The sequence below is a fragment of the Mustela lutreola genome, chromosome 8 (assembly GCF_030435805.1).
Source record: "Mustela lutreola isolate mMusLut2 chromosome 8, mMusLut2.pri, whole genome shotgun sequence".
In the NCBI taxonomy this organism is placed as follows: domain Eukaryota; kingdom Metazoa; phylum Chordata; class Mammalia; order Carnivora; family Mustelidae; genus Mustela; species Mustela lutreola.
The window spans coordinates 44,929,442-44,943,455 of record NC_081297.1 but is presented as its reverse complement, the minus strand read 5'-3'; the positions used below and the strand labels follow the sequence as shown (position 1 = coordinate 44,943,455).

Sequence of the window (14,014 nt, the reverse complement as noted above, 5' to 3'; positions counted from 1 at the left end):
CCTGTCTCACCTGAAAGCAGCCAGGGCCCAAGGGACTGATGAGTCTCTCCCACGGGGGTGGAGGGGTAAGTCCTCCTCCTGTGTCATCACCCAGGAAGCATCACCATAGCAACCCCAATAGCAAACAATGCTGCCGGGAAAAGTCTTCCTTACAAAGCGGCTCCTCCTGGCAATCGGCCCCACAAGAGGAATGGCCAGTAGCTCACAAAGACAACCCAGAGGGCAGAAAGATCCACCCCATGTCCAAAAACCTTTCTTGCAGGTAGGAGGTGGGGCCCCATCTCCACAGCCTCCACACCCTGCTTGGCTGAGGGCTGTGCCCTGGGGTGGGCCATACTTTCTTTTGGTCAGTTGATCTGGCCCAGAGCTCTCCTACCATCTTCTTCTCTTAGCCATATGGTATTGTGAACACAGAGCTCAGCCCAGAGAAAAGGAGATGCCTCCTGGGGTGGTCATGGAGAAATGACAGCGGAGTGGGCCCAAGAGACAGGTGAGTTTTGGGAATCAATAAAGTCCTAGGGTGGAAAGGAGGGAGAGGCATTTTGAGTAGTGCAGGTCGATGGCTCAAGTCCCAGCTCTGCCACTCACCAACCTGGCAACCTTGGGTGAGTTACTTACCCACATTGTGTCTTGCTTCTTGCCTCCTTGAAATGGGACAGTTAACGACACTTGCTCTAGGATCATGAGGGTTAATTGAGTTGTGGGTGTGTTTAGCACAGTGTCAGGACACACCTGCTACTGTGTTCATTTCACGGGAGGTGGGACACAGGAAAGGGAAGGAACCAGCCTTCTAGATGTTTTCCATACATGCCTGTGTCTGGATGAGAAGTGAGGGATGCACCCACAACAGACAAGTAGCAGGACGAGTCTGGGAGAGAAGAGCCTCTGGGCTGCATTCTCTGGAGAAGGATTTCCCTTCTCCGTGTTGCTTGGTAAGGGGCATTTCCCCCTCACAGTTTCCTCAGGCCTGGTGTATCCTGTTAGGAGCACAAGTCCTGGGCAGGGGCTGGCAGGGTGGGAGCGGGCAGGCAGAGTGGAGAGGACGGGTAAGGTAAAGAGTGAAGGGCAGGAAGACAGAAGCTGAGGAGAGAGGGTGGGAGGGAGAGCAGAAGATAAGAAACCCAGGGGACTCCTACAGAGCAGACAGAACTTCTGAGGCAGGGCAGGAATAAAGACCGTTTTTGGCCAGACCACCAGGCTCCTGATGAGAATCCGGCCTCTTGTCTCTGCGGCCGTTCCTGGGAGAGAGAAGCAGAGTAGTCCCCCAGACTCCCTTTTGTCTCTCCCTAGATGGCCCATGCCAGCGAGCCCCTCCTGCCCCCCCAAACGTGGGCTCAACGTGAGTTCCTCATCCCCAACAAGTCCTGGGAGTGTCCCGGCTTCACCCAGCAGGCCCAACACCGGCTGGCGCTGAGGCCGCCGCCCTGCACGGAAATCAAGTCTGAGGTGCGTCGCCGACTCATCTACCCCTGGAAGGACTCCCCACAGCACACGTGGGGCTTTCACACGTGGCTCGATGTGGGCCGTTTGCCTGCCACCTTTCCCACCAGGCCCGACAGGCCCTACGATAGCAACGTGTGGCGCTGGCTAACGGACTCCATGGCCCACGGCTGCCCCCCAGCAGAACCCCCCATCCCCCCACCCACCTGGATGGGCCAGAACAGCTTCCTGACCTTCATCCACTGTACTCCTATCTTCGTGGATGAGAACAGGAAGAACCAGGTGATTGTCAGGACGGTACAGGAATTGAGAGAGCTGGAGAGACTCAAGCTGAGGAGTGAAGTCAGGGCACCCCCACTGGACACCAAGGGCAACATCCTGCCCCCAAAGAAGTTCAAGAAGTAAGAGGAGCCCCTTCCTGGGCCGGGTGGGGAGGGTGGGCGGCGGTGAGAGTGGCCTCACCTAACCTACTCGTGTTCAGGTGACCCTCTCTCTCTCTGGTCCCTGTCTCTGATGTCTACCTCAGTACTCTAGCCCTCCCGCCTTTGATCATCCATTCTGAATGTAGCTGGAAGGTGTGGAGGCAAGGGAAGGACAGCTAGGGGAGGTTGCTTAGCCATTTCACTAGAATGCACCGAGTACACTTAGGTGCTTAACCCCTGTGAGGCCCTGGGGGTACAGACAAATATCATCCAGGGAACTTAGGAAAGGCAGATACCGACCCACAGGCTTGGAAAGGCAGATGACCACGCAAGCCCATGCATGCCACTTGTCCAAAGTGTGACAGAAACAGTGAGCCTTGTAAGAATATCAGTTACTAGTGGAAAGAGCTGAGAGCTGGCGTCAGAGTCTTGGACTGAAGTCCAGACTTGGCAACGTATTTAGTTTTTCCAGCCCCAATTCCATCACTGATAAAATGGGGGCCGTAAACACCACATCTGCCTCGATGGGAGAAGATAAAATGGGTTAACGGAGCTAAGAAAGCACTACACAAAAAACAAGATGTTATTACAGAAATGCAGAGGAGGGAGGGGTTGCTGTGGGCTGGAGCGTCCCGGCAGGAAGGCTTTGTGCAGGTACCAGGAGAAGGCTGGACGGGCAGGAAGCCCTCAGAAAGGTACAAAGAAGGGCATGGAGGGTTGACTGGTCCGAGTGGAGACAGGAGTGTGGAAGGGGTTAATGGAGTGCCCGGCAGCCCCCCCCCCCCCGCTGCCCACCGTGGGAACTGGGAACTCAGCACCATTATCTCCTGTACAGAGTCCCCAAGGGGATAAGGCAGGAAAGGGGGCGGGGAATAAGGATAGAGTATCTCAAATTCCAATGCCAAGGGCATTAACAGAAGCAGTGAGGGGTTGGAGGGGAGGCTGTGGAGATTTTTAATCCTTTCAAAAAATGTCAACCCTTTTGGCTTCTGTCCACAGCCCTTGCGGGACGGACTGTTGATTGCTAGTATGTGCTAACTAACACTAGGACATACAAAGGTGCTGAGACTTAGATCACTCCCCGCAAAACTAACAATAAAAATAAATTTCAGTGAAATGACAGTGCCAGGTGTTGTAATAAGTTGAGCTATACTATTTATAACCTCCCACGACCCCGAATCGAAGCTATTACTAACAACCTCATTTTACAGATTGGGCATCTGAAGCAGAAGTCACTTATCTCACCCAAATTCATACAGCTAGTAAAGTGGGGGAGCTGGGATTCAATCCTAGACAGCTCAGAGCCAGATCTGCATTCCCAACCACTTGCACTCTGGCCCGACTGGGGAATGGGACATGTTCACCGCTACTTCTGATGTGAGATAACGTTTCATAAAGACGGCGTAAGAGAAACACAGTTATCCACAAAGAGAGCTGAGTGCAATGCCAGGCATTCAGTGAGTGTGTGTGAGGACTTAGAAGCCACCCAGATCTAGGTAGCAATCTACTCAGCTCAATCCCAAACTTGCCACACCACCTTGACTTTCTCTGTGCCTCACTTTCCCCAGTATGTACTGGAGATGTACCTGGTACCTTGCAGGGTTGTTGGAAGATGCAAAGGCATGGTGTCTGGCATAGAGAGGGGGCTCAGTAAGTCGTGTCATTAGTCCATCATCCCCGTGAGAGGAGGATCCTTGTTTCCCTCTGTTTGCTGCTGGAGGCCCAGTCCCTGGAGCCAGGAAGGAAGGAGACCCAGACAAGGTTTTGCTGTTCACGGAGGACATGGTCCTTGAGCTGAAACTTGAAGAATGTGTACAAGTTCACCAGGTGGAAACAAGACAGAATGGTGAGAGCAAGGGCCCATCCCGTCCTGTTGTTCCTTTTGAGCGGTTCTGTAAGGGGTTAAAATACATTTTAAAATGTCACTGGAGGGACGCCTGGGTGGCTCAGTTGGTTAAGCTGCTGCGTTCAGTTCAGGTCATGATCCCAGGTCATGATCCCAGGGTCCTGGAATCGAGTCCCACATCGGGCTCCTTGCTCAGGGGGGAGCTTACTTCTCTTTCTGCTTCTGCCTGCCATTTTGCCTGCTTATGCTCTCTCTCTCTGACAAATAAATAACATCTTTTAAAAAAATAAAATAAAATGTCACTAGATGTGCCTGGCTGGCTGGGTCAGTTAAATGGCCAATTCTGGGTTTCAGCTCTGTTGCGATCTCAGGGTCCTGGGCCAAGCCCCATGTCCAGCCGCATGTCAGGCTCTGTGCTCAGCATGACATCTGGTTGTAGATTCTCTCTTCCTCTCTCTCTGCCCCTCTCCCTGTTCATGCTTTTTCTCTCTTACTCTCTCTCAAATAAATCTTAAAAAAAAAAAAGTCTCTAGATCAGCAAGAGGGCACATTTTGAGCGTGAGAGACCCAGAAAAGACTTCAGACAGGTCTAAGCTTTACGACGCCCACAACATTGCTGAGAAATAGAACACTGATACATAAACCCAGTTGTTCTCAATTCTGATAGCACATTACAATCACCTGGGCCTCTTAAAGAAAACGTTGTGGTTGGAACCCCACCCATGAGATCCTAACTTACTTGGCCTGGGTGGAGGGGCAGCCTGAGCACAGGGATTTTAAAAAGCTCCCTGGGAGAAAGTCTAATGTGCAGCCAGGCCTGAGTATGTCTGCTGTAAACCAAAGACAGCAAGCATCAGCTGGATGAGCTGCAAAGTATGTTGAAGCACAAGAAATTTGCCACCATTCAACCGCTGTTGTTTATTTTATTTTATTTTATTTTATTATTTTTTAAAGGTTTTATTTATTAATTTGACAGAGAGAAATCACAAGTAGTTGGAGAGGCAGGCAGAGAGAGAGAGATAGGGAAGCAGGCTCCCTACTGAGCAGAGAGCTTGATGCGGGACTCGATCCCAGGACCCTGAGATCATGACCTGAGCTGAAGGCAGCGGCTTAACCCACTGAGCCACCCAGGCGCCCCTATTTTATTTTACTTTTTAAAGATTTTATTTATTTGAGGAAGAGAGACAGAGAGAGCCCTAGCGGGAGCAGGGTGGGGAAAGAAGCAGACTCCCCACTGAGCAGGGAGCCTGGTGCGGGACTCGAATCTAGGACCCTGAGATCATGACCTGAGCCTAAGGCAGACCCTTAGACTCAGTGGGGAATCTGCTTCTCCGTCGCTGCCTGCCGCTCTCTCTGCTTTATAGCTCACCCTCTCCTCTCTGAAAAATAAATTTAAAAGAAGAGGAATAGGAGATTGACCATCTAAGCAACATAATTTCACCATCCTGACGCCAAACACTCACACGGTGTGCATGCTCTCTGGCATAGACCAATATCCAATAAGAAAGAGAGACAGGGGTGCCTGGGTGGCTCAGTGGGTTAAAGCCTCTGCCTTCGGCTCAGGTCATGATCCCAGGGTTCTGGGATCGAGCCCCACATTGGGCTCTCTTCTCAGCAGGGAGCCTGCTTCCTCCTCTCTCTGCCTGCCTCTCTGCCTACTTGTGATCTCTGCCTGTCAAATAAATAAATAAAATCTTTAAAAAAAAAAAGAGAGAGAGAGAGAGAGAGACAGAGGGGATTCCCTCCCACCAGCTCACTCCCTAGCTTATGTTAGAGTAATAGAAAAATGTTAGCTAAACATGGCTTTATACCTCAGTCTCAAGATGTGCATGACAAATATACTTGCAGAACATAAACGCGTTATTTTCTTATGGCACTGACGTGAATGACGACAGTTGGTCAGCCTTTACGACTATCAGAATATACAGGTTCCCCCTACTTGGGGCACCTGGGTGGTTCAGTCAGTTAATGTCTGGCTCTTGGTTTTCATTCAGGTCATGATCTCGGGCTTGTGAGATCCGGCCCCACACTGGGTTTCACACCGAGCGCGGAGTCTGCTTGGGATCCTCTCCCTCTCCCTGTGACCCTCCCCTCGCTTGCACTCATTCTCACTCTCTCTCTAAAAAAAACAATAAAATAAAACAGCAGGATCCCAGTGATGATCCTTTCTTATTTTGAACAATATTAGTTTGGGACCTTGCTTGGTTGGCATTTCATCATTATCGTAATTTGAAATAATTCTGATTTTTTAAAAAGCCTACGGAATTTTTTTTTAAAGATTTTATTTATTTATCAGAGAGATAGAGGGAGAGAGCGAGCACAGGCAGACAGAATGGCAGGCAGAGGCAGAAGAAGAAGCAGGCTCCCTGCTGAGCAAGGATCCCAGGACGCTGGGATCATGACCTGAGCCGAAGGCAGCTGCTCAACCAACTGAGCCACCCAGGCGTCCCCTATGGAATTTTTTAAAAGTCATCTCTACACCCAACATGAGGCTTGAATTTGCCACCCTGAGATCAAGAGTGGGGTGCTCTACTGACAGCCAGCCAGGTGCCCCAAGTCTATAGAACTTTTAAGCACTGTTTGGTGTTTAATACGATGGCTTTTCAAAAAATTTTCTTTTGAGAAGATCACGAAGAATTATAAATCGGGAGGGCTTACCTTTGTAGCATTGTGAACATAAGCGTTTATTAAGCTATGAGAAGAGCATCGTGTTTCCCTTCTTACTCCTCCCACCAGTGCCTGCCCCTCTTCTTTGACCTCTCTGTCCTCTGCACACCCCTTTCCCCCGACAGGTACCAGCACATCTCAGCTGGTGGAAGGTTTGAACCCCGACGCCTCCAGCTCCTGCCCAACCCACTTCCCAGTGATCTTGCCAGGGGCTGGCCCTGCCCGAACCCTCTGCCTCATTACCAGGAAAAAGCGCTAAAACTGGCCTTGCTGCCCAGTGCGCCCCTGAGCCAGGACCTTGTGAGGAGGTATCAAACGCTGATAGAGAACCGGATTGCCTTGCCCCTCTGTCATCTCTCCAAGGCACCACCTGATAAAACCAGGAAAGAAGCAAGGAAGACGAAGAGAAAACCCGGACAGATCTAAAGAGCCTCCAGCTGGGCGAGGACCGTGTGGGGCAACAGTGTCCTCTACCAGTGTACCTTCAGCAAGAAGCCTTTGGGGTGGTGGAGGACTGGTTCAGAGCCTCACCACCATCCCTCCAACTGCAAGCCACCTCTGTCCCCCAGGCTCGTGGAAACTCTACTGAAACCCTAAATTAATCTCTGTCTTCCTTGGAGGACTCTCTCATAGCGAAAGGGAGGATTGAGTCAGGTAGAGCAGGGACAGCGGAGGGAGATCAAGTTTTTAGGGACAGAATGAGGAGTGGGGAGGAAGAATTGTGTGTGTGTGTGTGTGTGTGTGTGTGTGCACGCGTGCGTGCGTGTGCACTTGTTGGGGTGGGAAACGAGGCATAGTAAGCAACGTGGCTAAGAACTTACCTTGACTCCCATAACCCATTTGCAACATAACTGGGATTGTTCAGGGGTACAGGAAGCTTCTGAGGCAAAATAACCTCGATTCCCCACCTCCCTAGAACATAGGATGTCTGAACAAAGACCAGAAGCAACTCTGCCGGATTGTGGTTCCCACACAGGGTCTGGGAGTGGAGGTCAGGCCAAGGCTGGTGCTAGAGGGTGGAAAAGTCAGGGCTGAGGACGGCTGGCCAGCGCTCTGCGGAGGGATAGGAGGAGGGCAAAGTAGAGATTCAAGGTAAAATGGTGGTCACCTCAGAGCATGATGTAAGAGCCTTGGGCCTGCGTGGCAGGTGACCCCAGCTGGCCCAGCTTTGGTGGTGGGAGGTCAGAGATAAGGAGCCTGAAGTGCAGGAAGGCAAATCCTGTTGGTCAGAAAAGGGCTGCCCCCCAAGCTGGGGTGAAGATTTGGTGTGGGTGGCCCAGGAGAAGGGGCAGCAGGGAGGTGGCTGGAAGGGGAGAATGCGTGTGATGCAGGCCTCCATGTGCCCCTGTCCGAGTTGGTGATCTTCTTCATTGTGATCACCCCGAGATCACCCCAAGTTGGTAATCTTCTTCACTGTGGCTTCTCCTGGGCTTCTGGCCACTGCCCTCTTGCCCACTTTTCTCCAGCCCCCTAGGTACCTGGGAGCTCAAACCCCACCAGGGGTTCTAGCCCTGGTTTGGCTGCTAACCAGCTATACAACCTTTGGGAAGGGCATCGGCTCTCTCTGCCTTTCAGCTTCCTCATCGGCGTGGTAGGAGCCACTAGGGTAGAAATGGGTGGAATAAAGAAAATAATGTAAGTGAAGTTCCCCGGGAAGTGTCTGGCTCAGCGTAGGCGCTCCGTAAATGAAGCCATCAGCCAGTAGTTATTCATAGACTACAGACAGTGGGGGTGGGGGGTGGGAGGGATATTATTCAGTCACAAAGAGGCAGGAAGGACTGACACGTGCTACGATATGGATGAGCCTTGAAAATATAGCGTTGAGGGGTGCCTGGGTGGCTCCGTTGGCTAAGCATCTGCCTTCAGCTCAGGTCATGATCCCAGGATCCTTGGATCAAGCCCCACATTGGGCTCCCTGCTCAGCGGGGGGCCTGTGTCTCCCTCTGCCTGTGTCCCTCCCCACCCCTCCCCACCCTGCTCGCACCTGCTCTCTCTCACTCTCTCAAATAAATATTTTTTTCTTTAAATGACGCTGATTTTATTTCTATGAAACATCTAGAAAAGGCGAATCCATAGAGACAGTAGATGGATTGGTGGTTGCCAGGTGCTGGGGGAGAGGCGAGCGGGGACTGACTGCTCAGTGAGTACAGGGTTTTCTTTTAGGGTGGGGGAAATATTTTCAAACTAGACAGAAGTGATTACATGACATCGTGAATGAACAAAATGCCACTGAACTGTATGCTTTAAAAATGGCAATTGTTTTGGGATGCCTGGGTGGCTCAGTTGGTTAGACGACTGCCTTCGGCTCAGGTCATGATCCTGGAGTCCCGGGATCGAGTCCCACATCGGGCTCCCAGCTCCACCAGGAGTCTGCTTCTCTCTCTGACCTTCTCCTCGCGCATGATCTCTCTCACTGTCTCTCTCTCAAATAAATAAATAAAAAATCTTAAAAAAAAAAAAAGGCAATTGTTTTGTTATGCTCATTTGTTATGCTGTTATTTATTCTCAAAAACAATTACAGGGGCACCTGGGTGGCTCATTCGGTTAAGTATCTGCCTTCGGCTCAGGTGATGATCCCAGGGTTCTCCATGGGAGCCTGATTCTCCCTCTCTCTCTGCCTGCTGCTTCGCCTGCTTGTTTTCTCTCTCTCTCTGCTAAATAAATAAATATATGTTAAAAAATAATTACAGTAAATAAGGTGTGATAGTTTTCAAATTTCCTTCTGGTTCCAAATCTATGGTTCTCTCTCTCTCTCTTTTTTAAGAGATTTTATTTATTTATTGGACAGAGCGAGCAAGCGAGGGAACACAAGCAGGGGGAGTGGGAGAGGGAGAACAGTCTTCCTGCTGAGCAGGGAGCCCCACAAGGGTCTCAATCCCAGGATCCTGGATCATGACCTGAGCCGAAGGCAGTCACCCAGTAGGGCTCAATAGCTGAGTCCTGACTACTCTTCAGTAGTCCTTCTCCTTAACACTTCTCTCCAGGATATGTGTAGGGACTAGGTGGGGACCAGAGCCCAGGGGGAAGGAGACTCACTTGAGTACTCCCGGGGAGTGACAGCTCTGGGAATGTGCCCATCCTTCCCACTGGGGGTTAAGAACCCTGGTGGAAATCAGGGGGTCCCTTTACCTAGGGTCCTAACAGGTCAGAACTGGGCGGGCCATGAGGACACAAGATGAACTGTGGCAGGGTTTATTTTTCAAAAATTGTATTTATTTGTCAGAGCACAAGCAGGGGGAGCTGCAGGGTTTAGATGGCAAACCAGGACCCATGGAGAAGGGGCTCGCTCCGGGCTACACAGCCAGGCATCCCCGCCCTCCTGGTAGTAGATATGTGGCACTGGACTCGGGGCTTGGGCTCAAGGGCTCGTGTTCCCGTCCTGCTTCTCTTCCGTTATTCTATCTCCACAACTGACCTGCTGATGCCTGGGTTTTCTCACCTCCACCGTGAGAGGCCCGGGGGAAAGCTGGATGGTTAATATGAAGAGTTGGGAAATGGAAAAAAGGAGGCCACTGGGATTTTTCAGAGAATGTCTCCTCCCTGCTGGCCTGGAAGCTACTGGAAGGCAGGAAGATAAGGGGAACTTACACAGACTCCTGCCTTGGCAGATCCAGACCCCTCCAGAAGCTGGTAGCCTCCCATCGGAAGGATTTCCACCCAGCCCACCACCTTTCTGCTCTGCTCTCTGGAGAGCAATCTCCTTCTTGCGGACTACAGCATCATCAGAGGTCTTCTGGTCCACAGGCCCGTCTGAGATGCAGAAGCAAGACCCCCAAAATTCCTGAGCTGCACTGGGGCGTGGAGACCTGAGGGACAGCGATGGTATCCAGACCCCCTCCTGGGCTTGGGGACTCTTCCACGGTGATCCCCAGCTCAGCCTGCTCGCACCCAAGAACACCACCTTCCCCACCCAGCCCCCATATACACTAGTGAGTATGGAGTTCTCGAAAGCCCTTGTTGGGGTGGAATGGAGGATTCCTCTCCCCTGGGCCTGCCTTAAAGATCTACTCTCTCACCACAACTTGCTGCTCCCTGAGGTGACAAATCAGACTTCCCTTCTTCCCCAGGCTCACTTCCTACCTTCCTTAGGACCCTCTGTCCTTTTCATTTTGACTTGTCGCTGACTCACTTGCTCCAAACCCTGCATCTTTTTGTTTCTCTTCCTTTTGCAAGCCCTCTCCTCCGTATACTGTTCACTGAACCACACACATTTACTCATTTACAACACAAACAGTTGCTTCTTCCAATTTATTATGATAATTAGTGGTTTCGGTGGCCATTCATAGAGTCCCCCCTCTCATGGTAATCTCAAGCGACAGTCTCTGAAGGTCTCAGGACAGAACCTCACACAGGCCTCCACGCTCTTGTATCTTGCCCTCATTCCAGGCCAAAGGTCAAGGTTTCGCCAGGTGGTTCCCCTTCGTCCACCACCATTCTGCCTGGATGTTCACTGAATGTGGACCCAAGCTATCATACATGGCTCCTGGTGAATAATCCATGACTTCTCTGGAGGTCATGGCCAGGGGAGCTAAGAGCCGGCCCAAAGCCTCGGGGAGGAGAGAGAGGAAAATGATGGAAAACGGAAGCAGGAAGGAAAGCAGGTAAACACAGGAGGGAGGAGGAGAAGTGCTGAGGCCAGAGGAAAGGCAAAGCAGAATTCTCTGAAGCAACGAGATTGAGCATGGGTGGAGGCACAGGGCAGCCTTGTCAGATCCTTTGAGGGCATTTGTGGTATCCAGATTTTGACACGGAGCCCAGCAGGTGAGAGGAATTGGCAAATAGGAAAGGGGAATGAATAGACCGGGGTCTGGAGTGAGCGCTCAGGGTGTTGGTCGGAGTCTGCCGTCAAGTTCAGGTGGGGAACTCAATGGGTTGTTCTAGGGTCTCATCGCCTAGGTAGATGGGTTAATATTGGCATGTCTCCTCCTGCATCCACGGGAGTCCTGCTGACCCATTCGTTCAACTAATTTTGGGTAAGAAGAGAGAGAAAAGACAGGGAAAAAAAAAAAAAAAAGACCCACCTTCAGAAAGCCTAGGAGCTGGTGGGAAGGTGGACAAGTAAGTAAAAATAGTGTGAGAAATAATATCAGAGATAACCAGTCCAGCTGTAACATGGGAGCAAAGGGGAGAGGCATCTAGGAGTGTGCATGTGTGCAAGCACACTTGTGTGTATTTGCACATACAGTTCCCAAATAACAACAAATATTTACTCAGCTCTCATTACGTGCTAGGCAATGTTTTGAGAACATTCCAAGAATCACCCCATTTAAATCTCACAACACTAGGAGATAGGTCCCACCAGAATCTCCACTTTAGAGAGGAGTAAACTGAGGCACAGGGAGCTCTTAACCAGTTTGCTATTCTGCCTCTCATTTAAATTTCACAGAAATTCTACAAATTACATGTCTTCCCATTTTCCCAGGAGAGGCAGTAGATTCTAAAACTTAAAACACGTCACTCAGAGTCACCCGCTAATGACCAAGTTGGAATACTTGACCAAGCTTTGTCTGAGTTCAAAACACCATGTTCCATCTTGTTTCAGAATTTTCTGTGCCTTGGTCTTACCATCCGTAAAATAGGAAAAGATCATCCAAGTGTCAAATAGAAAACGTTGCCATAGTCTGGTAATTTTTGGAGTAGAGGTAGGGTGATAAATTTCAAAATTGGCACAGACTTCCTGGGACCCTTGCCGGACAGGAGAATTCTAGAAAACAACTTCATTCCTGTGCTCAGCATATCTGACAGGGCCAGAGGAGAAGGCCCGAAATAGAACTGGCTGCCCTTCACCTTCCATGGGCTCAAGGGAGCTGTTTGTCTAGCTCTGAATAACCCATTCTATGAAGAATATTCTGGGAATTTCCTTATGTGGCAGTGCAATGTCTGGGTGATTCCACCGTGCCAAAGGAGCTCTCCTCCCCATCCCTGCCATCAGAGATGAGAATCGGCATTACTCAGCCCTGAAGAAAAAAGGTTAAAAAGAAGACTTGTATTTAGAGGCATGAAAGCTTATCGCAAGGATGGTGGGAATGGTGGGAACCAGTTCATGGCCATCTCCACTGAGGCTTGGACAGGGCTTCTGAATAACAGCTACAGGGCTTTAGAGTAGATATAAAGAAGAACTTCCTGAAATAGGCGAGAGCTGCTGACATTGATTATATCAGGTTCAAGGAAACAAGTTGTGAATCTATTTAGACCAGTGTCATCCAGTAGAAATGTAATAGGCCCGTATATGACTTTAAACTTGCTAGTTTTCCTATTAAAAAGGTAAAAAGTTGGGGTGCCTGGGTGGCTCAGTTGGTTGAACTTCTGACTCTTTGGTTCAGGTTGTGATCTCAGGGTCATGCGATTGAGACCTGCTCGTGGCCCAAGAGTGGCTCAGGGTCTTCTTGAAACTCTCTCTCTCCCTCTGCTTCTCCTCACCACCCTGCACTCTCACTCTCTTTCTCTCTCTCAAATAAAGAAATAAAAAAATTTAGAAATTTTTAAAAAATAAAACGTAAAAAAGTAAAAAACTGTGAAGTTCGTTTTTTTAAAAAAGCTTTTATTGGTTTATTTGTCAGAGAGAGAGAGCACAAGCAGGGGGAGTGGCAGGCAGAGAGAGAGAGAAGCAGACTCCCCACTGAGCAAGGAGCCTGATGCAGGGCTCGATCCCAGGATCCTGAGATCACTACCTGAGCTGAAGGCAGAGGCTTAACCCACTGAGCCACCCAGGTGGCCCCCAAATACCCGTCTTTATGACATATTTTATTTAATAGAATAGATCCAAAATATTATCAACTTAAAATAATGTAAACTTTGTACAAAAAATGGAAGTATTTCACATCGTTTCTTGTATTGTTTTCAAACCCTGGTATACAGTTTACATGTACGACAGAGGTCTCTTTAGCCGCATCCCAAATGGCCAATAGCCATCTATAGCTGGTGACTGCTTTCCTGACCAGCACAAAGCTAGACTCGCTAATGACTGTTGGATACCTAACGGCAAGTATAACGTATGGCCTGGTTTCATCTAAAGGCAGAAAGTTCTCTACAAGATCCAGGGCCAGAGAGCATGAAGATCAAGAAAACCTTATGTTTTCTCTGCCTTCCTCATCACTAGAAATACAAAAACCATAGTCCTCTGGCTGTTCTAGAACTCACAGCAAGTGTTCTGTGTACTCTTCCAGTAGAGGGAATCCCGGCCCTCTCAGGTCTGTCGGATTCAGCGTTTGATGGCTTATTAACCCAGGTGGGAGGACACTGTGCCAAGGAGAGCCAGGAAGAGGGTTCCATCCTGGAGTAGATGAGGTAACTCCACTCTCTCTATAGCAGGAGACAGTGCTGTTAACCCCAGCGCGTCTTCCTGGTCCAAGTGACTGGTCACCTGAGGAGCTGGTCACCGGCCAGACAGAGAGGATGGAGAGGTGCAGCTCTACCCCGTCTGGGTATGTGTGCGTACAAGCACTGGCATCATCTACCCACCACCTGACCCCTACGGCTCTCTCTCTTCTCATCCTGCTTTATTTTTCTTCAGCACTTACCACTACCTGACATTATAAATGTAGTTGTTCACGGTCTGCTTTCCTCCTTAGAATGTGAACTTCATGAGAACGGGTCTTTCATCCCGTTCACCATTGCACGCCCAGAGCCTATCCCAGAG

At 50.0% G+C, this 14,014-nt stretch overlaps 1 protein-coding gene across 2 annotated transcripts; it reads left to right on the top strand.

Annotated features, from left to right (window-relative positions):
• Window positions 1-173: 173 nt before the first annotated feature.
• TEX52 (testis expressed 52) lies at window positions 174-8,367 on the top strand. Of its 2 annotated transcripts, none has more exons than XM_059187624.1 (3): window positions 174-262; window positions 1,291-1,841; window positions 6,501-8,367. In XM_059187624.1, exons 1-3 carry the CDS (start codon window positions 191-193, stop codon window positions 6,799-6,801), a joined length of 924 nt encoding a protein of 307 aa, XP_059043607.1. In that variant the 5' UTR covers window positions 174-190; the 3' UTR covers window positions 6,802-8,367. The 2 variants fall into 2 exon arrangements, with proteins under 2 accessions (XP_059043607.1, XP_059043608.1); XM_059187625.1 differs by lacking the exon at window positions 174-262 and adding an exon at window positions 440-490.
• The last annotated feature ends 5,647 nt before the right edge of the window (window positions 8,368-14,014 follow it).